This window comes from Hippopotamus amphibius, chromosome 2, assembly GCF_030028045.1.
Source record: "Hippopotamus amphibius kiboko isolate mHipAmp2 chromosome 2, mHipAmp2.hap2, whole genome shotgun sequence".
NCBI lineage: Eukaryota > Metazoa > Chordata > Mammalia > Artiodactyla > Hippopotamidae > Hippopotamus > Hippopotamus amphibius.
Window position 1 is genome coordinate 31820993 of NC_080187.1, and position 25472 is coordinate 31846464.

General features: G+C 40.2%; 1 protein-coding gene across 4 annotated transcripts; it reads right to left on the reverse strand.

The window, feature by feature from the left end:
* Positions 1 to 332: 332 nt before the first annotated feature.
* On the reverse strand, positions 333 to 25115 carry RNF20 (ring finger protein 20). 4 transcript variants are annotated; one of them, XM_057722532.1, is made up of 21 exons: positions 23395 to 23449; positions 22939 to 23022; positions 20341 to 20415; positions 17651 to 17818; positions 17383 to 17530; positions 17049 to 17231; positions 14350 to 14468; positions 12175 to 12321; positions 11924 to 12001; positions 11604 to 11723; positions 10305 to 10484; positions 8869 to 9004; positions 8403 to 8524; positions 7911 to 8281; positions 6556 to 6673; positions 5817 to 5966; positions 3656 to 3868; positions 2981 to 3106; positions 2677 to 2817; positions 1677 to 1778; positions 333 to 1418 (listed from the first exon to the last, which is right to left on the reverse strand). In XM_057722532.1, the coding sequence occupies exons 4-21, from the start codon at positions 17765 to 17767 to the stop codon at positions 1242 to 1244; spliced, it is 2748 nt and encodes a 915-aa protein (XP_057578515.1). In that variant the 5' UTR covers positions 17768 to 17818; positions 20341 to 20415; positions 22939 to 23022; positions 23395 to 23449; the 3' UTR covers positions 333 to 1241. The 4 variants fall into 4 exon arrangements, with proteins under 4 accessions (XP_057578515.1, XP_057578511.1, XP_057578513.1 ...); XM_057722528.1 differs by lacking the exons at positions 20341 to 20415; positions 22939 to 23022 and adding an exon at positions 24964 to 25115 and having other exon boundaries at positions 23395 to 23549; XM_057722530.1 differs by lacking the exon at positions 20341 to 20415 and having other exon boundaries at positions 23395 to 23532.
* Positions 25116 to 25472: the final 357 nt, after the last annotated feature.

The following is a 25472-nucleotide window of genomic DNA, read 5'->3' on the forward strand; positions in this document are numbered from 1 at the left end:
CAAGAATTCTCAAACTTAAGTGCCAGGCAGTCTGATACCCTCTGGAAAACAAATCACAATCTCTTACCCACATAGTGAACTATGAAAGAGAGAACTAAATAGTCAAACAAATCGTCATCTTTTAGGCATAATCTCTCCCTAGAACAGACTCAATAAAACAACTGAGAGAAAAGTGCTTCAATTAATCAGAGAAATAAATACTTTAAACACAGTTAGCCCCTTAATCTAAGTTGGTTATTTCTGTTCAAGAGAATTCAATTTAAAACAGCAGGTATAAAATCAACTAATAATGACAAATAGAAAAATGTCAAAGGAAAACATGAACACAAAAAGCAAACTGAATCCTGCTTTAATTGAAGCTTGTGGAATATAAAGTCCTACAGAAACATTACAGAGAATCTTTTGGAAAACAGGAGTCACGACAATTCCTGTGGAGAGGCAGAGGAGAGTAATTCATAGCTCACCAAGGCCTCCCTGCATCAAGTATCCAGAAGATCTCTCCACCACCTTGGTCCTATACCCCATCCTCTCCAATCTTGATTTCATTATAAGATAAAAGGGGCTATAGTATATGAAATTATTCTGGCCTCAAGAAATTTAAAGACACCAATGAACAGAACATTCAAAACTTAAATAACTGTAACAAGGAAGCCAGCTGACCTTAACAAGTTAATTAGCTAGTAAATAGGAGATGGGTTGAATCATCCTGGACATAAATTTCATTAAGGCTTCAAACTATCCAGGAATAAGGAGCACGATGATACCATTTTATAATCTAAGTTTACAAAAAGTTTACTGCCCAAATCAAGTACATTTTACACCTGTAGATAGCTTATTTCTAAAAGTTCACCGTCCACCACAAGTAGCCACATGTCTCCACTCTTCTTTGTTCCTTTCTCTGTGTCAAAAATACCAATTTGACTTCTTCGGGAGGAATGGACAATCTAAGATTATACAGTGAGCCTGAAGAAGATGCTGGAAAGTCTAAAAGCAGGAAATACACAAAGCTGGTAGGGAAGACAAAAGTTGTTTCTAATTCATTCTAAAACCCAAGGCTTGCATTACCAGTCCTTTCCCCTCCTAAGTCACCTAGGTATTAGAAAGGAGAACCTGGACATAAAGTCTGTGAAGGAAAAGGAGTTGACGGACAAACTGCCCTGTCAAGGAGAGGAGAGGTAGAGGTTTGGTGGTTAATGACTAAGTGCCTGTCCAGCCTGCCGCTCTTCTTCTCTTGGCTTGGATCAACCAATGTAGATGCGATGGAAATCATTGGCACCAAAAGCAGCATTACACTTGGGACATTTGCGCTGGCGGGTGTCATAGCGGGTCTTCACACACTCAAAGCAGAAAACATGAAAACACTTGGTAAGTACAGCATCCTTTTTACGCATATTGCAACATGGACAGGTCAGGCGTGCCTAGAAAAAAAAGAAAATCAGAGTCAGAGCAATCATAAAGGTTTATGACCCAAATGGCTCTTATATGTAAGCAAACAATAAGAAAATCCACTAAGCACTAAGACAATAATAGCACCACCCCTACCCCACCCCCAGAATAAACCATTCTTTGGTTACCTTCATGTAAAGAGGTTCAGTATTTATTATCCTAATCTGTTAGTAGGCCACCATAGGCCAAAACAAAAAGCACACACAAATTACTGAGGCAGTTTTTCTAACCTTGTAATCCTTAATCTCCTCCATCAGAATCTCATCACACTTGGGTACATTGTCTGGCTTCTTTGTGGTCTCCAGCTTCCTTCGAAGTCTAGAGATGTCCTCCTGTGGTGGGATAGCATACCCATTACACACTCCCCCAGACCTGCCATTTGTGAGAAAAATTAATTGCTCCAACCTGAACTTTCTGCTGTAGAAAGAAAGGACTTTCTGTTCTTTCATGTCTAATTATCTTTTAGGAATACACAGATGACAAGCTATTTTCTTTTGTTTCAGAACAAGCAACCATAATCATAGTACCAAACTTCAGCTGCATCTAACTATTGTCAATTCAGTTCTGAGACAGTCCAGTCTAAGAGTTTTGAGGTATTAAATTTTTTAAAAAGGAAAAAGATAAAAACTTGATAGATAACCACAGGGAACTCATCTCAGTGCTCTGTGATGACCTAGAGGGGTGGGATGAGGTGGGGGAGATGGGGTGGAGGGAGGCTCAAGAGGGAAGGGATATATGTATATATATAGCTGATTTACTTTGTTATACAGCAGAAACTAACACAACATTGTAAAGCAATTATACTCCAATAAAAAAGAAAAAAAACTTGATAGGTTACTTTATTTTAAGGCAATTAGTTTTAAGCTGAAGATAGACTGGATTAAAATTTACAGATTTATAGATAAGGATAGAAAGGCATCATGAGAAATAATTGACACGCAAAGCATAGAAAAATTGTATAACTTTAAAATTCTCTAATTTTCTTTGCTACTACTTTACAATTTCACTAACTCATTCATTTAAATAAATATTTATTTCATGTGCATTAGGTGGTAGGCACCATGGTAGGCTTTGGGGATAGTTTTCTGTGAAGAAAACAGACTCCATCTCTTCACTCAAGGTGTTAAATAGGAAATGACATACAAAAGACCAATAACTCTTTTATAACATAGGTCACTTCAGAGCTGAGAAAATACATAGAAGGCAAAAAGTGAAGAAAAAACAACTGACCTGGGCGCGTTTGAAATTGAACATATCTTTTTCTTTGGTGACACTGTTCTCCACAATCTCATCCTGAAAATCATGTAGCTTCTTCTGAGCCAACTCCAACTGTGCTTTGAGGTCATCTGCAAGCTGGGCTGCCTCCATTGCCTATGAGGGGTGTATGAATAACATTATCTTGTCTCCACTTATTTCCAGTGAGACAAAATGTTACCAAGCCCAAGGAATAAAGTGAACCTGTAATTTCATCAGCGTTGTATTTATTTGTCTGAAGACAAACTGTCACTTTAGACTACAGAGTAATCGATCATACCTTGCGTTTATTCATCTCTAAGGCTTGTGTCCTAAGACCCAGCTCCTTCTCCCCTGTGCCAATGTTGCTTTGTAACAGATGCTCCTTCTCTTCCAGTTTCCTTACTACCTGTAACTGGGCATCAACCTTAGAAAAAGAAAATCACACTTTAACACAAACAAGGAAGAAAAAAAACTGACTAGGCTCTGTTAATCCACAGGCCCACAAAAGAGAATCTATTAGAAATCTCAAGCAATCAATATTACTGATTTTATCCATGAACCGTTCAAATCACATGCAAGACTATGGTATTTCTCTCATCCAAACATTCAGACGTAATCAGGTAATCACTCTCAGAGTTTCTCATGAAGCCTTCCAGAAATTTTTAAGATACACAGCACACACACACAAAGACATACACATTTTTAACACAAAAGGGATAAACAGATGAATCCTTTAATCAAGTATTTTAGACATTTTTTCTTATTAGCAGATCCACGTTTGTTTAAACAGCTGCATTGTACTCCTCTGTACAGATGTATAATTCATTTACCAGTACCCTAATTGTGTACACTAGTTTTTAGGCGTTTTTCCTATTATAAAAAATGCCATAATAATCATTCTTTTACTTGTATCTTCATATAGAAAGCACCCTATTTCAACAGGATTCTGGAAAGCTTTTTTCATTCTAGTTACCTGAGTCTTCAGAGTCAAAACCTGGTCTGCCAGCTCCTCCTTCTCTTCTTTCAGCAGCTTATGTATCTGGTTGGACTTGATACGTTCTGACATGAGCTTGAAATTTGCATCATCCTTCTCCCTCAACTGCTGCATCAAACGGATATTTTGCTCCTGCATGTCTTCAAAGGCCTGGCCTGTGACATCCATCTCAGAGAGGAGAGCTTCTTCCTCCTAAAATAAGAAATAACCTTCATTTTAATAGAATCTTCTAACTCCAAAGAAATCCACACAGGAAGCTAAACTTTCCCACTGTTATTATGGAAATACCCTAGTGACAGAGAGGGGTTTAAGCAGCTTAGTTTTGTCACTAGGTTAGCCCTAGGAATACAGAAGAAGCCTTATTATCTGAAACCGTTGGTATTGATTCTTTGTCTGATGCTCATTAGTTGATCTGTATTTGAGGTCAGCTGAAGCAGACAAAAATTATACATACCATAATCTAGCAAACTGATCAAGTAGGAGCTGGTTATAAAAATTTCCATCATAAAACCTCACATTTTCTCATACATTTCCACAATTATAATACTGACTTTAATCTACAGACTTTTCAATTCTGAAAACACCTAAGATTCATAACAATCTGATAGGTGAAAAACTGTATAAAAATAAATTTAATTTACGTCTTATAAATTATACTAAACATCTTTTCATACATTTAAGAGTCATTTGTTTTTCTATGAATTATTCATATCTTTTGTCTACTCTTCTATTGGGTTTTTGAGTTTTCTTTCCTATCATTTTTTGGGGATTTTTTTATATATATATATATAGTAGAAAGATAAGCCCTTTCACAGTAAGAGTTAGAAATACTTTTTCCAGGTTTGTCATTTATCCTTTGGCTTTGCTACCATGCAGAATTTTTTTCTTTTTCTTTTGTTTTTAAATTTATTTATTTATTTATCATTTCCTGGCTGCGCTGGCTCTTTGTTGCTGTACGCGGGCTTTCTCTAGCTGAGGTAAGTGGGGGCTACTCTTTGTTGTGGTGTGGGGGCTTCTCATTATGGTGGCTTCTCTTGTTGCAGAGCACAGGCTCTAGGTATGTGGGCTTCAGTAGTTGTGGCATACGGGCTTCAGTAATTGTGGCACTTGGGCTCAGCAGTTGTAGCACACAGGCTTAGTTGCTCCGCGGCATGTGGGATCTTCCTGGACCAGGGCTCAAACCCGTGACCCCTGCATTGGCAGGCAGATTCTTAACCACTGTGCCACCAGGGAAGTCCCATGTAGAAGTTTTGTGTGTTTCTTTTTTCCATAAGTCAAAATTATCAATCTCATCTTTCATGTTTTTTAGACTTTTATTAAAAGTTAGAAAGGTCTTCTCCATTTCAAACTGAAAATAAGAAATTTATCTGTATTCTTCTGGCTCTTTTATGGATTTCTTTAACATTATATATATATTCCATCTGGAAATTATCCTAGTGTAGAGTGTTCAAATATGTCTCCAACTTTTTTCCAAAATTATTTTGTTTTAGACCCCACCACATTTAATCTTCTTCCTTTCCCCTGCTGATTTAAAACTATATCTTTCACACATATTAAATACCCATGTGTACTTTTGTCTATTTATGTACATATATGGTTTTTCCAACCATTTTTGTTATCTTTATTATTGAATGTTAATAAAATTCACTGGGACTTAAAAATAAAGAAATATATGTTCCTTATGAGAAGGGCACAAGTCTCTATACTTCTATGATCCAGAAATCACTACAGTTAACATATTGGTTATTTATTTGTAACCTATTTGGGGGACAAGTTTTTCTTAGTTTCACAGATTTATAATCACGTGTATAAGATGTTACATCCTTTTATAAAATTTCATTTTCATTACATCCCCCAATTGCAGATCAACAGAGAGAGGATAGATCCCACAATAAACAGTTTTTGAATAACTGGCTATCCATTTGAAAATAAAAGTAAATTTCCTTCCTCACACACAAAACAAAGTGACTGAAGGATGAGAGACTTCAATGTAAAAACAAACAAACAAACATATAGGAGAAAAAAATATTAAAAACAACAACAAAAAGACTGGAATGACAGGGCAAATTTCACTGTCAATATCTTACTTATCAAGTAAAATTTACTTACAAAGCTCATTAAAGAAAGAAAGTATGCTCACCTGCTTGGCCATGGCCAGCTTCTTCTGCAGGTATTCTATCTGTTCCTCTACTGCCCGGATCTTCCTCAAGGCATCCTCATCAGCCATTTTCTTGTTCTCTTTTTTCTCCTTATCCTCCAAATCCTTGAGTCTTTGCCTTACATCTTCCAACTATAGGAGGAAACGAATCACACAAAAAGGAAAACAAAAAGCTATAATACAATTTCAAAAATCAATTAATACTTTGCACAGATGGAGGGCCCATAACACCAAAAGAATCTTTATAAGATTATGAAAGGAGACAAATGATACACTAGTGTACCACATCACAACCCTGCTTTATCATCACTCCATTCCAACATCAAATGCTTCCACAGCAGCAATCTTGAGGAGTGCATATGTACTTTTCTTTAGAATGGTAGTTCTCACCCCTTTTTTCTAGGCTCCCAAGTTTTAAAAGAATAAGGATTCTTCCCAAAAGTAACCAGAAAAAAAAAAATCAGTGTGACAATGACTGATACGGCACATAAAGGAACAAAACGTTTGAAAAGGCTACTCCTATTCTCCATAATTCTGATATACCACCCAGTGGAAAATCCGGAAATCTCTATTTTAGATGGTCTTCAAAAGGGAAGAAAATGTTGCTAAGTCTTAAACACTAACTTTAAAGATAAAGAAACTAGAACCTTCAGAACTGTGAAGGAAAATCCCACAAATGAAGATTTTGACCAGAATGACAGGTAATGGCAGACTAGATTACCTCTGCCTTAGACTTCTTCTCAGCTGCCATTAGCTGAACCTTGTCTCTCTGTTCCTTTGGGGCAGAGCGGTACATATCTAGCAATAGTTTCATCTCCTTTTGGCTCTCCTGTGCCTTCCTATGATGAGGGTGGTAGAGGAGAATGGTGTAATGAGAAAACAAAGGGCATCAGAGCAAGGGTATTTTGAATTGTGCAGAATATTTTACAACAGTTCTATTTTACACTTTATATAACACATTCAAAAGACAAAACTTTTGCACAGACTATCAAGAGACTTCTGGATATACTCAGAAAGTATAGAAAAGTAAGTTGTATAAAAGAATCATTTCTCCCTTCAGACCAAGTTCTCCAGCATAGTTATAAAATAAACACTTGTGGCACTTGTTAAATAGGCAAAGTTCTGGGGTCCCAACGTTAGAAACTGAGACTCTATAGGTCTGGGATGGGGTCCAGGAATGTATTTTAAGTAAGTCACCCAGATGATTCTGATACATGCTTGGGGGAAAAAATTTGTCTTAAAGAGAACAAGAGGAGAGAGAGAAAAAAAGGAGACAATTCAAAGTTAGAAATATACTGCTAATCCTAGATTTGATAGTTAAGTGATTAACCATCAGCTAAGGACTAGAACTTTATCTTACTAAATTTTCAAAACTCTTAACTATTCTTTTATATACCAAAGAAGTTTAAATGTTTTGAGGAGAGTAGTCCCTCAAATCCAAGCATCAATAAAGGCTCAACCATGACCTACGGGCAGCAAGAAGGAACCAGCTCTATCGGAAAAGTTACAGGTTGTATAGGATGAGAAGGGGGTGATATGTGAGATTATGGCAGTATTTCTTGACTAAAGGTCTTACTGCTTCAATGGCTGTGGGAGTAAACCTCCTAGAAATCTCTCAAAATGATCTGATAATATACACAAACTACTCAACTGTCAGGCAGAGATAACTATTGTTCAAGTTATAGCGATACATATTCTACCTACTATCATTCAAATTATAATTAACGCCAACAATTTGCTCAAATCTAGTAAACAGCAATTTAGTTCCTTTCCAGTAATTCTCATGAGTGTTACCTCAATCATGACATCCTTTTCCTTAATTTGGATTCATGAAGATTAAGGCTACAACAACGGGATTTACTGAGACCTGATCACTAAACCAGACTATACAATAGCCATGCAGGCCACTGAAGCTGCACACTTGATCAAGAATCAAGACCACATTAATAGTACATTAAGTTACACTTAAAATATTACAATTATTGAATAAGCCATGCCACCATTCAAACATTTCATGCACGATATCCTAACCTTAGCTGCTGAGTCAGAAACAGTTACTCTAAACACTGCTCTTACTTCAGTTCAATCTTCAATTGTTTGATAATTTCTGCTTCCTTTTTCCTTCCATCATCATGTTTCCCTTTATCTTTATCCTTAGCAGAATCTCTCTCTTTTTCTGACTCTTTTAGTTTCTGCTTCTCTCGTTCTCTCTCCTTTTCCTTCTCCCGCTCTCTTTCTCGCTCCCTCTCTTTCTCCCTCCTTTCTCGTTCTCGCTCTTCCTCATCGCGTTTGGACTTAATTTCGTTGACTTCCTCCTGAGATGCCTTCGAGGCGGCGGACTGGGCAGCTAAGTCCTCAGGATCTTGTTTCAGCTCTGTGGGCTCGTCCTTAGGGTCCTCAGTACTGGACTGAGACTGCAGGAGCGCACTGCCGCTGCGCAGCCGAGTCTGGGCGGGCAGAGAAAGGAAAGCAGCACACTCACTTACGGTGACCACACCACTCTCCTCACCCAAAGACAGCTTTGCAAAATTAACAGCAAATAATACTTATTCCACTCCTCCTGGTTACCTTGTTCAGGTCAGACTGGGCCTCTCTCAGTTTCCGCTTATACCTTAGGACCTCCCCTTTCAGCTGGTGATTGTGATTCTGGAGGCTACTGATGAGGTGGCGCATCTCCCGGTTGATGGGGCCTTAAATACAGCAACAGCAGGGTTAGGAAGAACTGTGACAAGGGCAAAGGCACAAGGAAAGAAAGCAGAGAACACATGAGGGACCTCTGAGAAACAGGGAGAAGTGCCAAAAGGAAGATTCCTTCTCAGAAGATGAAAACAAAACTGGCCAATCTGAGTTAAAGAACAAGCACCCAGGCTGTAAACCAAAATGAATGACAGGATTTGAATGAAGATTCTTGAGGACTTCTGAGCTCTAGTTAGTACTAACAAATCCTGGTGACCACCCTGTCCCTCTCGAGGAAGGCCACGAGGAAGGCCACGTGCAGCGGACAAACTGCAGGGTGGAGCCAGAGTAACTGTACCTGCTTGTTCGTTGGCAGCAAGGGTCTGCTCAAACTCTATCCTCAGCATTTCATACTCCTTGCGGACCTGGGCCAGGGTATCTTCTAGCTGGATCACTTCGGTCCTCAGCTTCTTGTGAAGACTAACCTCATCTCGCTATACACAGAAAAAGGAACCGATCTAAAATTCTTATCAAAATGTAGAAATGTCATCATATTCTATTACTACATTTCCTAAATTTTATATATATGGATCTAAGAAGAAAAAAAGAAAATATCAAGAACAGAGGGATTACTCTGAAAAGTTCCAATTTAATCAATACTTAATGAATACCAGACAGCTACAAAACACTGCTTTGAGAACCGGCAGGAGACTCAAGAAATACAGGAAATGGCTCCTAACTCTGAGAACATTACAATTTGGTTGGAAAACTAAAGAATAAAACAGTATATAACAGTAAAGTAAGATATATTAAATTCAATTCATTTGGCAGACATACAGTAAAAGACCAACTACTATAAACATAACCCTAAAGGCTATGAAAAGTACAGAAGTGAATGCATGAATTAAAGTTCCTGTGTTAAAAAAATTATTCACAGGAGGACTTCCTAGGTGGCGCAGTGGTAAAGAATCTGCCTGCCAATGCAGGGGACGTGGGTTCGAGCCCTGCCCTGGGAAGATTCCACATGCCATGAAGCAACTAAGCCCGTGCGTCACAACTATTGAGCCTGTGATCTAGAGCCCATGAGCCACAACTACTGAGCCCATGTCCAGCAACTATTGGAGCCCACATGCCTAGGGCCTGTGCTCCACAACAAGAGAAGCCACTACAATGAAGGGCCTGCGTACCACAATGAAGAGTAGCCCCCGCTCTCAGCAACTAGAGAAAGCCCGTGTGTAGCAATGAAGACCCAATGCAGCCAATAAATAAATAAAATAAATTAACAAATAAATTAAAAAAAAAAAAAAATTATTCACATACACCAATAATGGCTTGTAAGCAGTGATGCAGCTTCTATACACTATTCTCCTCAAGGCACATAAGTCTCCCGTGATACTAAATTATTCTTGTATCTGCTGTCCTCATTGCTGGGAATGCCCTTCTCCTATTTTTTATCTACCAGTAAACTTGTATTTATCCTTGAGAGTCACACTTTGCTTTGGCAAGTGGAATCAGGATGATTCCATAGTCGAACCAGATGCTCTTGTCTCCTTTATCACTGCAGCTTTTGGATATGCTCTATCGCACCACACTGCATCCTACTGGATACTGTTCTCCCCACTAGACTGTATGATCCTTGATGGCAGGATGCCCACCATCTAGCAGAGTAAAGACCTACAGCCACTCTATAAATGTTTGCTGAATGAATAAAAGATTAACTGAGCATGAGAGAGTAAAATTATAAAATTTATAAGGGAGAAAGCTTATACACAGAAGACAAGCTTAGGCTATTACCTCAATGAGCTCTACTTGGCGTTGGTGGGTCCCCCTGGTGCCATGAAGCAGGGTCCGAGCCTCATCCAAGTGGGCTTTCAACTGCAGGCTCTCGTTGTACAGGACCGAGAACTGTGACTGCATGCAGCGATATTCCGGAGTCTCCTTGACCACTTCCTCTACAGCACTCCGCAATTCCACCTTAGGAGGGCCCAAAGAAAAGAAAAGTCAGACGCAGAATCTAGGACACTAGCCAGGAAATAAAATCTTAAACTCTCTTATGTCCTGTGCAACTGAGACAAACTTCATGAAATATATCTATCTATTCCTCCAGTTACATAAAATCTATTCTAAGTTAAATTAGACCCTCCAAGAGGTGGTACCTGGTACCTGTATTTTTCCACCCAAGAATTGTTTTAATTGACACATGTTTTACACTGTGTGTCAACCTAGATCCAAGGACACTAGAAGAGCCCTACAAAATCTGTCAGGTCTAGGGACAGAGAAGAGCACTATGAAATTTGTCAGGATACTTATTTAAGAACATAGTTGAGGACCCTAGTCACTAACTTGTTCTCTTTACTGACAGTCACAGAGAAAAATATTTTTCTGATTGTATCAAAAATACTTATGTTTCTCCCACGTAACTGTTTAATTACCCAAACACTTCAACTGAATCAACTCAGGTTGTTTTTGTTCTTTTCTGTTTGTTTTTTCAGTTCAAACATCTTTATTCATATATTTACCTAGATACAAATCAAATTATAAAAGATGGGTGGCTGTGATTGAAAGAGGGTTGGGAAGACTTTTGGAATCTACTTTCTTCCCCGCCCCAGAACCAGGGAGAGAAAATTCTAATGGGCAGGTTTGAAAACCAACAGGATCACTGACCATGTTTCTTTCTCTGTTTTGGCAGTTAGAACCCAGAGAGGCAAATTCTGTGGCCCACAATGGGCAATTATTGACATGCGAGTGGCCTGCGTACTGTATGCACATGCTGCCTGCATACGTCTTATATAAAGGCCCATTTTTAAAATCCACTTTGGATCCTCACCCTAGTTCACCCTACTCCTCATTTTTTCTCAACAACCCCTAAGTTCAGCACTTTGATTCAGTCAATGTATCTTTGTAGGTTGCTTTAAATCCTTTTCAGAACAAGGCAGCATACAAATATTAAGTACATACATAACTAAATAAATGGATATAGCAACAAAACTTACGTTTTTCATTTCCCTCATAAATTGTGATGGTTCACAACACCTATGTGAGTTGATCATCAAAAAGTTTCATTTTACTGCCCCTCAGAGCTGTGCTTCCTACCTTCAGCTTTTCATTTTGTGTAGTAACCTCCTCAAAGTCTTGCCGAAGTTTCTCCAGCTCACAGTGACGGTTCTGAGCCAACTCTTTGTTCTCCTCAAGCTCTGCATTCATTTCCTCAAACTGCAGAAAAGGAGGAACTAGCAAAATGAGAATAAAGAAAAGGAATTTCTAAATCATTCCCTTTCCTAAGCTTCCATCTCCATGGATCCACCCTTCCAGCAAAACCCCACGTTGTCACTTGTAAACACAATCCTAAGCACCTAACACAGCACCTGACACCAGGTCAAAAAAACACACCCTGAAGGAGTTGCCGATTTTACCTTGCGGGCGTTGATAGTGATTGTGCCGCCATAGAGACTGCTCCCCGCACCATATACTTTATAACCTTTCGAATTCACCTGCGGAGAAGACAAAGATTCTTCCGTGAGAGACCCAAAGATTTCAGTCTGAAAACCAAAGTATTTTCAGACAAGTTGTTTTGTCCCCAAGTACTACTACCCAAGTCCATCCTTTCTGAGTAGACTCCTTAAAATGATTCTAGTCCTCAAACTGTGAATAAAACCGCACTTGCCCGTTCTAGGACTTCTGCTAAGTGTCGATTGAGTCGCTGTTCTCTCTTTCGAATTTTGTCAATATCCCACTGCAGGTCATCAATCATGGACTCCAAGACAGATACTCGTGACTCAGCTGTCTCCACTTTACTCTGCAACTTGGAGAACTACATCCCAAAGACAGGTGTTCAGAAAAATACAGCAACAAAAGACCAAGTTAGAAAAGGAATGCCTTACAACCCAAATCCCACAAGATTAACCCTTGCTTATGGGTCATTAAAGAAAAGATTTAAGTAAAAGATATTTCAACCTCTTCCCAACACATGAGTATAAAACTGAAATCACAGGTTCTTTTAATAGTTCTGGGTCAGTCACAATCATGAAAACTGTAGAAGTCTATAAAAACTCTCACAAGGAAAAGACTACTTAAGAGTCAATGATTTTTCTACCTCTGAGAAGCACCATTTCCCTATATAGACCACAAACCCATCAGAAAATATTTTTTTAAGAGACAAAAGATAACATCCTTGATTTTACCAAATATTTTAGGAGATAAAAACTCAAATATTTATTTAGAAAAGACAGATATCTTTACCCTCAACTTTCCCTACCCACATTCCCACAAATAATAATCCAAAGAGAACAAAAGGAAAATTTCCATGCTCTTTTTCAAGCTGAGCCCAGGGCAATCTAGAGTCAGATGCTATAAAGATATAAAACCTATGTTGCTCTCTGCTTATTTAGGAGCTACACACAGCTAATGCCACTTAATACTTTAATTACAAAACTGTTACATGTTCACATTAATCTAAACAAATCTTTTGTGTTGGTTTTGAAATATGGGCCCAAAATTCTTTGACAGTGCTCCCAACAAAAGGTGAGGTCATTGTCTCCTCCTCTTGAATCTGGGTCAACTTTGGTGACTCAGTGGAAATGAAGCTACCCAACTTCAGGGCTATGTCTGAAAGGCCATGCAGGTCCTGCCTGGTATTCCTGAAACACTCATTCTCTGGAAGAGGCCAGCTGCCACGTAAGAAGTCCAACTTCCCTGACACTGCCATGTTGGAGAGGCGCCACTCCAGTGGACAACTAAGGTGAGCTCTTAGGGACAGGTAGCATCAACAGCCAGCCAAAAGAGACATCCTGGACATCAACTTAGCTAAGCAAAGCAATTTGTCTCTCTAGCTTAGTGATGCTGAGTTTTGGGAAAGGGCTGGTAAAGGAAGACCTTTTCATCTTGGTAGTACCTAGCTTGTGCCTTAAAACATGACAGAAGATTATACTAGTTTTTTTTTTTTACTACACTCCAATTTCTTTATAAGCACTACCCTAACCCCTTTGAAAGTTGATGAGAAGTATTAATAAACTTCCCAGATGATTCCCAAGCAACCAGCCCAGCATGCTCCTTGGAACTGGAGTTTAGGAAACAGGGCATAATGAAGAACATGGGCTTTGAAGTTGCACAGACCTATATCCAAATTACAGTTCAATCACCTTCTGGCTGCATGCCCTCAGACCAGTCACCAATTTCTTTGAATTTGTTTCCTTAACAGTAAGATGAGAGTTATCTGATCATGAGAGATAATACGTGTAAAGTACTTAAGTGCCAGGTACTAAGTAAATGGTTAACTATTAACTAATCAATAAGCATAGGAGCTGGGTGCCAAACTAAGGTAGGTCAAATTTCAGCAGAAGGCTTATCATCACTTTGTTGCAATCATTTTATACAAATAAACAAACACCCAAATCTTGACATAGTTTGGTCATGGCACTATTTGTGTCCAAGTTTGGACTGAAAAACCCACATTCCTCAAGTTCATAGGTCATCATAAATGCAGTATTTCCTACTGCTCCAATCTCAGATAAATTTCTACCAACGCATTCCTCAATAACATTGTACATGGTCATTTACATTTGGAGTAATTTAATATCTGGGGTTGGTGTATTGTTTTGCAAAACTCCATGATGGTAATTCTTCCTAAAAACTAAGATCCCAAAATGTCTGTTTAAACAGAGGCAGAGCCAAGGAGAAACATTCAATTATTTCCTTCCCTTAACCTTTCCTTGGATTTTATGAAATTTTATAATATAAAAATAGGCTTTCTAGAGTAAGATGACTTTTGAAGCACTTAGTATTCTGAGTCAATGTCTGCCACAGGCCACTAGAAACTGCCATCTCCTTTCTGGTCAAGTACCTCCTGAGACATGGTGCAATGCTTCTCCTGAAGGAGGTCTGTCAATTCCTGTAGCCTCATGTTCTCTTGTGCAAGGAAGGAATTCAGCTCCTGCACTGCTTCCTCCACTATCAGATTATCTGAGGGAGAAGAACTGTACTTTAGTTTAGCATCTATAGCATCAAATTTTACAACTGTGTATCCCACCAAAGAACTAATGTGCTGTCTCATTTTATTTTCCTGAAAACTTCAAGAAGTAGTCTGGTTTTTACTATCTACACATGACAGATTAAGTACCCAGGTTTGCTTAGAGGACTTGGTCTTAGTTAAAGCACTTGCTTAAGGAAATAAGTCAAACTTGTGCTTCTGTAGAGGTAGACACAGAGGCAAAGTTACCTAATGCCCAGCCCTTTCTATGAAATCAAAATGCCTTGAGAAAAGAAATGGACAGGCCCTATAACTTTATTCAGATAAAGCACAATCACCCCAAAAAAACTGCATTTCAGAACTGCAGACATGACAGAAGTATCTATAATCAAGGTCAGACTTAACAGCAATAAAATTCAATTTTCTAAGGCTATTACAGATTCCTCTTATTCACTGACACCAATATGAAGCATCTCTCTGTTGGAAAAGAAGGGAAGGGTAGGACAGGGAGCAGCAATTTCCTTGTTCAAATGAGCACCTATAAAATCATGAAAAATAAAGGCAAGAACAGAGAATTACTTATCATATTCTGGAATACTATGCCAGAGGCACTCCTGAGGCTCAAAAACCAAATTGTACAGTATTATTTACAAAGAAGGCAGTAAATCTACAGAACTTACCATATCAAATCAGTATGTTTAAAATCAGAGTCACAAATACTATAGCTAAAATCCAAATGTTAGTAAATGAAACCAGATATTCTCGGGTTATATATGGCCCCTAGAGACAGTTATCAGGAAGCAAAATTGGCATCACTCTTAGAAACATAATACACATTGGTCATGCAGTGGCTTTCATGGTTTTTAATCAAGATTACCCAATCAGAAAGTGGAACCTTTAAAATTAGATACTTATCTAGAACCCATCCTATACCTACTAAATAAGAATACACGTGGGCAGGGCCAAAAAACAGTATGCTCCAAAAACTCTCAAAATGATTCTGATTCATAACCCAAGGTAAGAACTAGAGACTGAATTTTAGTCCTCTTCCTAAGATATTGAGAGCAAGGCCCAGAATACAATAAAAACTCAATAAATATTCACTGAATTAATAAACAAGCGGATAAATGCAATTTTTTAAATCAAAGACCAAATAAACATGAGGAAAAAAAATGAACCACCCAGAGTTATAGTTGATGCTACAATTCACACTTTATACACCTTTATCTCTTAGAACGTTCAGCTTATCAATCGCAATTGCCATTTTTGTTATAGATAACAGCTTAGCAATTTGTAACTTGCAATGAATGTTTTTATTTTTTAACTTAAACGCTATCTTAAAATGCACACCATCAAAAAGAATAATTTTAAAGTACTGTTTAATGTGCTACTCATTTTAGTTCCTTTTTAAATACAGCAATTCCTTTATTTAATATTCACTTATAAAATCAAGTTTAACAATGACATAGCCTCTGCATATGGCATATTATCTGGTATACTATGCATACGGTATATCTGTGTGGCATATTACTGATGTTAATAATACCTTCTAACTATTCACGTAGAGCCAAGGGAGAAAAGAAGTAACACACACACAGCTCAGTTTACATTAGGTGACAGGGAAGATTTCTAGCCATTCATTCACCATTATGTAAGCACCCACTAGACACGAGAAACAGTGCAAGAAAACAGAGAAACAAAGAAGAGTGAGGCAAGGCACTGCACCAAGAGACACAGCTTAGCTGGGAACATACAAGTAGATGTAATATATGAACAAAAAAGTCTGGGAGGACACAAATAATACTGTTTACAATGGCTGTCTTTGGAAAGTAAGATGGAAGGACGTGTGTAGTATACTTTAGGTGATTTCTGATTTGTGTATCTTAAAACAAATATCTGTTATCCAAATAATAAAATACAGAATTACACAAACACCCTATTGGAAGAGCAAAGGAAACCCTTCCCCACAAAATTTTCACACATCTTTAATGTGCCTTTTCTTTTAATTTTATTGATAATTTAGCCCAAGTATCTTTAAAACCAAAATTACAGAGTAAGGAAATTCTTATTTTCCTGGCCGATGGTTCAAGCTCCATTACATTCAACATACTTCTTTCAGAAATGAAAGGTTAAACATCTTAATGACAATCAGAGAAATTAAGATATTACAACTAGACCATGATTATTATTTAAAACATGAAATCAGGGCATTTAAGAAGATGCAACCTAGCTACACAAATACTTAACTATACTGTACAAATATAAGTTTCTGCATTAACTCTGAGTAGTATCATAAAATAATACTTTTATTTCAAATACACACCTTCCATCCCTGTAATCTAATATTTTGTTTTATCTTTTTAAACACTGAGATCTAACAATTCTAAAACCTGAGTCAACACCTTTTGAAAATATTAGAGATGACAGAAAAACAAAAAACAAGAATGTATTAAAACTGACTCCAAGAAATTTAATTAAAAATAAATATGTAAGTTAGAAAACTACAAACCAGCACACAAAGGTGAGTTCCTATTTTGCCCCCTCTGCTCCCAGCGTCCTGGTTTTTGCCTTACCTCCACTGTTCAGCTTCCGTGATAAGAGCTCCACTTTTTCTTGCAGTTTATCATAGACAGTCACAATCTGGGACACAGCTCGGCGGGAAGACTCCACGCGCTCCTGCAGCTGAGATTCCATCTCTTCACTGGAACTGCTGGCCAAAGTAGCAAGGAAAGAGAAAGCTGGCTCTTGCCCTTCCCCTGAAGACACAGGGGGAAAAAAGAAGCCCCTAAAATTATAAAACTGGAAATATCAAAATCTGTTTTTCCCCTCAAAGGGAGAGCCTCAAAGCAAAGCTCTACTTCAAACCCCCAGAAAGCATGCAGCAGCAAATTCGCCACCAACACTCACCTCTCTCTCGGTCATCTTTCCGCTCCTGATTGCTGTCAGAGTCTGGTTCCGGCTCAGGCACAACAAGGGCTTTTCTTTCTGTGAGTAGGTCTCCCAAACCCTGCTCCAGATCATAACGTTTAAGGATGATACGGATGTTTTCATCAAACTGGAGGAGAGAAGGTACAGTTATGAAAATACAAAAGGAAATAACTTTGGAAGTAAAGAGCGTGCTAAGGAGAACTACAGTGCTCGGATAGAAACCTGAGTACATTAACAAGCTAGCTACCTGACTCCAGTACCGGTTGACGATCAACAGTGAGGCATCGTCGGTGGCCTGTCTTCGTTCCAGTTTTTCAATGTGCTCACGGAGTTCATCTTCAATGGCTTGCCGTTGATCCAACATTTCTGCCAGTTTGCGATTTTTGGCTTGCAGTGTTCGAATGTCTAACTCCTCCTGTCGCAGGAAAACAATCTTATTAATCTCCAGGGAGAAATTAGACAAATCAGTTGTTAAACTCAACAAGGGCTAATATGTACATTAGTTAATTCCTATGAATAAAGCTATTCATTAAAAAAAAATCTTACAGCAAATAATGCGATAAGAAGTAGGAGCAGAAGAAATGAATAAAAGTAAAGGTCTGTGATGATGGGAGGAAAGAATGACACACACAAATATATGCTAGAACCTTGACTTCACCCAGCTCACTGTTCTAGTCACATGTACATCCACAAAATACTGCTGTGAGGCTCCACCATCCATCTAGATCACCCTCAACCCCAATCAGTCATCTATCTCCTAAACACTGCCTGTCATTCATTCAAGACTTTGGCAACCAGGTCCTTTTGTATCCCAGTCCCCGTCAATACATCTGGTGACTTCAATATACATGTGGACATGTACATGTGTGGACAAACCACCTAATCCTCTAGCATCTACACTGTCAGCATTCTGAATTCCTTAACTCCAATGATTACTTCCTTCACTGTGCTTCAGCCAGACATTTCAAAAGCCACATCCTAGACGTTTGTCATTATCTGGAAATTGTGTCATATCTGAAATCTTAAATTCCAACTTTGCAGTCTCTGAATAAAACCATCTTTCCAGATATCTCGTGTCCTTATCCCAATATACCAGTCTTCACCTGGATCTCCAAAATTTTGAATTTTCTCCTTTCTCCTCTGTCTCCACTATCTTCCATACCTTGACTACCTTGACTATACCCTATAGTGCATTCCTTCAAACTCCTGCCTATCAGGCTTCTTAAGTCCTCTGCCTTTAGTCTTTCTAGCCTACCTCTGTGAACAAATCCCAATCTGAATTAATCTACATATTGGACTACTCCATTCCTATACCCAGTATGCTGAGACTTCTAGATAAGGTCATTAAACCAGGGAGACTGGTGCCTTTCTAACCTGAACAGATCTTATCATTTGTCCAGAAATGTTTCTTTAACAAGTGAGCTAGCTGCTACTCTACATTGAGGCAATGCCAAACTACCAAACCATCTCCTCTCACATCACACTAAGCAGGTGACTTTGCCTCCTATTTTAAAGAGAAAACAGAAGTCATCAGATGGAAAGTCCTTCAATTTCCTATCTCCTAGATCCATTCATACAACTTACCAACTTATGCCCATATTCTTAAAACCTCAACTTGTGCTGAGTATCCCACTCTCTTCTGTTTCTGCAAAAACGTCACTCTATCAGTAACTGTGTACCCCTCGGTACCTTTAACCTCTCTCTGAGGAGAAGCTGGTGGGGAGATGGGGGGTGGGAGGTAGCAAGGGAGAACCTCAGGCAAAGAAACAGCATGTCAAAAGGATTACATTTTCACTTTACCTAGAAATTAATGAATATTTTAAAGTAAGAACCATTTATTAGAACGCCAATTTCTTGTTTCACTTTTATTTTCTCTCTTCCATTTGGTTTAACAGTCCTAATACACCAAAACAGTCAATAGCTTCCCAACTGTACCAGTTTATGAATACTATTAATAAACCATATCTTTAACCTCTTTTCTGAGCATCACCTTCCCCATCTTGCTCCACCTGAAACCTGGATAAGAACGCTGTTTCCCTGCAGGCTTCTCCAGTGGTGGCTGTTTCTATCCCACATGCTCTGAAGCCCCGGGCCTGGAGGCAGGTGGGTGTCCTCCCTGTTCTCCACTGCCACTTTCAAGCTATTATCCACTTTGCTCCACAATTACCAATTACCTAAAACCTCCTAGCTTTGCAGCTCAGGCGACTGGTCTGGACCACCTGCCACCCTGTCTTGCTGCATTCACCTACATACGCCCAGGTCACTTACCCACATTTCCTAAAGATTTAGCACCTGCTTGTCATCACTCTCTCCAATACTATTCATGTTGTACTTCTTACTGATTTCAATTCCCATACTGATGATCTCTTCTGCTTCTCAGATCCTGTACCTTGACCTCCTCTCCTCCAATGGTCTTGTCCTTTATCTCCCTCAGTCACCAAACTCCCAGTTATTCTTATTCTTAGTCTTAGCTTTACCTGGATATTCTCTACAAACTCAATTTCAAACACCCCATTCTCCACAATTACCACCTGTTTTTGCAGCTCACTCTCTCTAGTTTTATAACTCCAACAATTCTTCAACTCCTCCAGGAACTATTACACAATCCATTGGTCCTACACCTTCGTTCCATACCCCTGTCCTTCACTCCTCTCATTCCTCACTTCCTTATCAAACTTAAATTCCATGACCAGTCACACTGTTTAATAACCTTCTCCTCCTTTGCTCCATATCTGCCAGCTAAAAACCCCAATCCTGGTAACATCCAACTCTCCACCTACCTCCATGCAGCTGAATGTGACTGGAAAAAATAAAGCACCATGCTGACTGGCCTCACTTTAAACTCATGGTCACAGACTCAAGTAGGTCCTTGGTGCTGCCCAGCAACCCTGCTCCCTCTCTCTAGTCCATTCTCTCTTCAAGATGACTACTTCCTACCTTCTCCTGTCTCTTCACACCTCCAAAACTTCCTCCCCCATCCTCACTCTCAGATGAGTCTTGCTTCTGATTTCACTGAAAAACAAATAGAAGCAATCAGCAGAGTATGTCCACATCTACCTCCCACAACCCCAACTACCAACCTACTTACCTTTGAACCCACATCCCTTGCCTTCCTTCTTGTTGATAAACCGTCCCTCTCCTAGTTAAGGCTCCTTACCCCACTTGTGCATTACATTATTCTCTCTTCTACTCATGGACATCACACCTGCAACTGTCTTCTTTTTCTGCTACATCATCAACTTTATCCTCCCTACCAAATCATTTCATCAATAAATAAAAATACTGTAATATTTCCTACTTTAATTAAGGAAAACTTCTCTCGACCCCACATTTCCCTCTGGCTAGGGCCCCATTTTCTTTGTTCTACTTTACATCAATACTCCTCCAAAGCAACATCTCTGCCCTCTTTTCCCTAATTCCCCTCCTCTCGTATTCTCTTAAGTTCACTGCAATCAGGCCGCCATTGCCACCACTCCACCAACACAGTTCTTATCATCTCCAGTGAAATTTCTATTGCTAAATCTAAAGTCTCAGTCCTCCCCCTGCTCAACCCATCAAGAGCACCTGATCAACTCTTTTTTATTAATTAATTTATTTATTTATTTATTTATTGGCTGCATTGGGTCTTGGTCTTCGTTGCTGCGTGCGGGTTTTCTATAGTTGTGGTGAGCAGGAGCTACTCTTCGTTGTGGTGTGTGGGCTTCTCAATGCGGTGGCTTCTCTTGTTGTGGAGCACGGGCTGTAGGTGCAAGGGCTTCAGTAGTTGTGGCATATGGGCTCAATAGTTGTGGCTTGCAGGCTCTAGAGCGCAGGCTCAGTAGTTGTGGTACACAGGCTTAGTTGCTCTGTGGCATGTGGAATCTTCCTGGCCCAGGGCTCGAACCCAAGTCCCCTGCATTGGCAGGTGGATTCTTAACCACTGTGCCACCAGGGAAGTCCTGATCAACTCCTTCTTGAAACACTTTCTTCTTTTGGCTTCTGAGACCCCACTTTCTCCTGTTCTCCTCCTACTTCAATGGCCCCTCTTTGATTAGTGTCTTTTCATCTCCTTGACATGAAGAGTTGCAGTGCTCCAGGTCCCTGTTCTCACACTTCTTTACCTATGCTCATTCCTTATGGGAGAGCCTATAGTCTTATGGATTTAAATGCCATCTACAAAATAATGACTCCTAAATGTACAGCTTTAGCCCAGATCTCTCCACAGACTGCAGATCACCTCATCCAACTACCTATCCACTCACAGGTCTAATAAATACCTCAAACTTATATGTCCAATATCAAACTCATGATTCATTCCCACAGCTCCCAAAAATCTGCTCCTCTTATACTCCTCCCTAGCTCAGTTAGTGAAAACTCCATACTTCCAAAATCCTGGAGTCATCGTGCCTCCTTTCTCTCATGTACTATCCAATTCACGAGCAAATCTTGTCGACACTACCTCCACAGTGGCCCAAGCCACCATGATCCCTCATCAAGATTACTACAACAGCCTCCTACGTGTAGCAGACACTTTTGTGCCCCATGCCATCATCTGTCAACCTTCCAGACTTCAGCACAGCTCTGGTGGACAGCTCCAGCCACACAACCAGTGTCCCCACTTCATACCTTGCAGCCTCAGAAGTTTTTTGTTCCACAGTCTCAGCTGGTTTACTACAGCAACCTCAAACTGCAGAGGAGTTTTTGCCTTCAAGGGCAACCTTCAACCAACTAGGGCAGGAATCAGTGGATACATGTCCCAGCTCCCCACCCTCAGAGAGGCAAAGCGGGAGGGAAGAGAGGGAGAAGGAACGAGGGAACAATTTTGAACTCCTGCTTATAACCCTTGCTTCCCTACAGTTATTCTGCAAATCTAAGTCAGAGCATGCTTACTCCCCTGCTTAAAACCTTGCAATGGCTCCTCCACTGCCTTCTGGATAGAGTCCAAACTGGGAGCTGTGTTCAGTGCTTCCTTTAACGCATGTGATTATCCCTATGAAGAGCACATTTCCCACTCTACTATGACAGTCTGCTCCCTTCTCAGTGCCAACTTACAAACTAAAGTACAGGGGCTATCCTTAATGTAAAGCACAATGCCTGGCAAATAAGAGATTCTCAACAAATATTTATATTTATTGAATGCATAAATGTCCTTGGGATGCATGATGTGAGACAGTGCCAAGACAAAATCACCTTCTGGCAACAGAGCGCTGATGAGCCCCAGACAACCTCAGAAACGATACTTCATCAACAATTTACTCTGAATGTTCCTACTATTCTCCCTGGGCCTCAATTTCAAAAACCAGATGTGGTTTTGTAGGCTATACAAATGTGAAGCATTTTTATACCACATCCCATGGCTGAGTTCCAAAATACAGACTCCTGACCTATTATAGTGAGCCACTGATGTCTAATGGACATATAACAGTACTATAAGCTTCTGGTATATAATAGTCTAATAAAGTTGTCAACTCCATAAAAGCAAGGACAATATCTATTTTATTCACCATTATAACCACAATAAAAACTATTAACAGCTCACATATATTGAGTACTTACCATGTTAAAGGTAATGTTCCTTAACAGGAACTCTTTCATTTCATCCTCTCAAATACCGAATGAGGTAGGTACTATAATCACATTCTACAGACAAGGAAGTAAGAATGCACACGCTCAGTGACTTTGCTACATTGCCTGTTAGTACCTGGCACCTAAGTTTTCAGTGAATGAAAAATCAGTGTATAGCTTCCCCACTGCTAAATACCTATAATCAATGCTGTATCTGGCACCAGACTCTGCAAAGAATATAAACAAACCTTGAAAAATAAAGATCAAATGTCAATATATTTCTTCTTCAGAAATGAGCAATGCATCATTTCATCTACTTTTGGCTGTTTTATTTCCCTCTTCTTTTCAAAGCAATTTCCCTTACTCCAGAAGACTTCTGTAAATTATTACTTTAAGGTTGTAACTGACAGAAGAAAAGCACACTCTCAGAGCATTATTTCCACATACCGTTGAAGAGACACCCCCAAGCTTAATTGTTTCCACCGTGGTCCCTGAATCTTCAACAGTCGCCTTCTTCTCTGGAGGCACAGAGGTGCCAGGCTCTCCAGCTGCTCTTTTATTTCCAATGCCTGACATCTTGGCACAAGATGACAGCTGTTTTCCTGGAGAGAAAAAAAAGACAGAAACTTAGGTAAGTTTCACAAGGAGAACAACTAAAGAGAGTCCACCTATGATGTAAAAACTAGCAATTTTTCTGGCCAGTCCTTTAACCTGGATCCAGTAATTCCATACTCAGCAACAAGATCCTCAAGTTCCTCTTGGAAAGAGGAAAATTGTGGAGTAAAAGTCATAGCTGAATTTACGGAACTACAAATTTCTAAATGGGATGGTGCTAAGAAATAAGACAATGGGCAAAGGGTGAAGAGACCAAGAAAATTTTCGGGAGTCTCATTTCCTGACATGCCAACATCTGAAAAGTACAACTGATTAGAAAAGAAGTTAATTCTATAGTGTTGGGACAATCAGAGAGCTAAAAGAGACCTGGGAGATGTCTACTTAATTATTTATACTGGACAAGTCATTTATCATCTCTGGGCCTCAAGTTACTAAACCAGAAATAACAAAAATATATGTTTCCTATGCTCCTTATAAAGAATGAATAAGTACAGAAAGAACTTAGCATATTGCCTAACAAGAAGTATACACTCAGAAATGCTGTACTAGAAACTGCTAGTACAAAAATGCTAGTATATACTTTTTCAACAATATTTATTTATTTATTGGCTGCGTTGGGGTCCCCCTTGCTGCATACGGGCTTTCGCTAGTTGTGGTGAGCGGGGGCTACTTTTCGTTATGGTGCGAGGGCTTCTCATTGCGGTGGCTTCTCTTGCCACAGAGCATGGGCTCTAGGCACACGGGCTTCAGTAATTGTGGCTCACCGGCTCTACAGCACAGGCTCAGTAGTTGTGGTACACCTGCTTAGCTGCTCCGGGGCATGTGGGATCTTCCTGGCCGAGGGATCAAACCCATGTTCCTTGCATTAGCAGGTGGATTCTTAACCACTGCGCCACCAGGGAAGCCCCGCTAGCACAAACTTTTATATCTGCACTTTCTTCTCTACTTCCAAACGCTCTCCTCACGAATTTGTGGGTGTGAATCCCAGTTCTAACTCTTAGGGAGCCGTGCTGCCTTGGAAGAGGGAGTTCTCCATATGCAAATGCAAGTGAATATTCTGTCGGCCCTACTTGCCTCCCAAGGTTTCAGAGCTTAAAGGAGGCGGCATGGATGCTAAAGCACTTTGTTCCTTTAGGAAGCAGCCCTGCCATCACCGAGACTACACACTACTCTGCTTCCAATTCAAGCTCCAGGAGAAGGGCATCCGTGGCAGCAACCTGAGTGGGGCCTCGCCTGGAGAGAGAGGAGGATAAGGGTCTCAACCCGATTCAAGAGGGGCCAAGGACCCCAAGCCTCCGGAGAGGCCAATTGCAGGCCCCGGAGAGCGAGGCCTTGGAGCGGGAGAGGGTGGAAATTCCTGTTGTCCGCAGAGGCCTGCCGCGCCCTCGGCCGAATTCTCACCTGAGTTCTTCCAACTTGCGCCGCACGGGAGCGGAAACCTGGGCAGTTATTCACCAAGGTCCGCGCAGCACTCCCGCCTCTCACCCCTGACCCGCAAGCGAAGAGCAAACGAAGCTTCCGGGAGGCCGGGCCAGGGAGAGGAAGAAGGGGGAAAAAAAGAGGAAGTCACTTCAAGCCGCCAGGGTGGGCCACAAGACCCAACCGGGCGGAAGTGACGCACTTCGAGAGCGCCCGGCGCTCAGAAGTGAGCGCCGTCTCTCTAGCAACGCTTGGGGACCAGGCAGCGGCGGCTAAGATCTCCGGGTGTGCTGAGGCCTCGCTGACGCCGGAGGGGGCGCCGCTGATTTTTCCCGTTTGTTGGCTTTTGCTACTGCGACCTGGTTTTTCAACTGAGATGAAGTGCCTGTTTATTAAAGTGCCTGTTGTTCTGTTACCTATTGTTGGGTCCACCGAGACGCAATTGGTTCTACTCAGACTGCTGATTGGCTGATGGCCCCGTCAATCTCCGG

What these genes read in the sequence shown, in the direction of transcription:
- RNF20 (XM_057722528.1), bottom strand. Translation starts at nt 23,523, where the DNA reads ATGTCAGGCATTGGAAATAAAAGAGCAGCTGGAGAGCCTGGCACCTCT. An exon ending in TTGGGGGTGTCTCTTCAACG is followed by an intron (nt 17,819 to 23,394) that starts GTATGTGGAAAT and finishes TTCCTGCGACAG; the next exon opens with GAGGAGTTAGACATTCGAAC. An exon ending in TCAACCGGTACTGGAGTCAG is followed by an intron (nt 17,531 to 17,650) that starts GTAGCTAGCTTG and finishes TCTCTCCTCCAG; the next exon opens with TTTGATGAAAACATCCGTAT.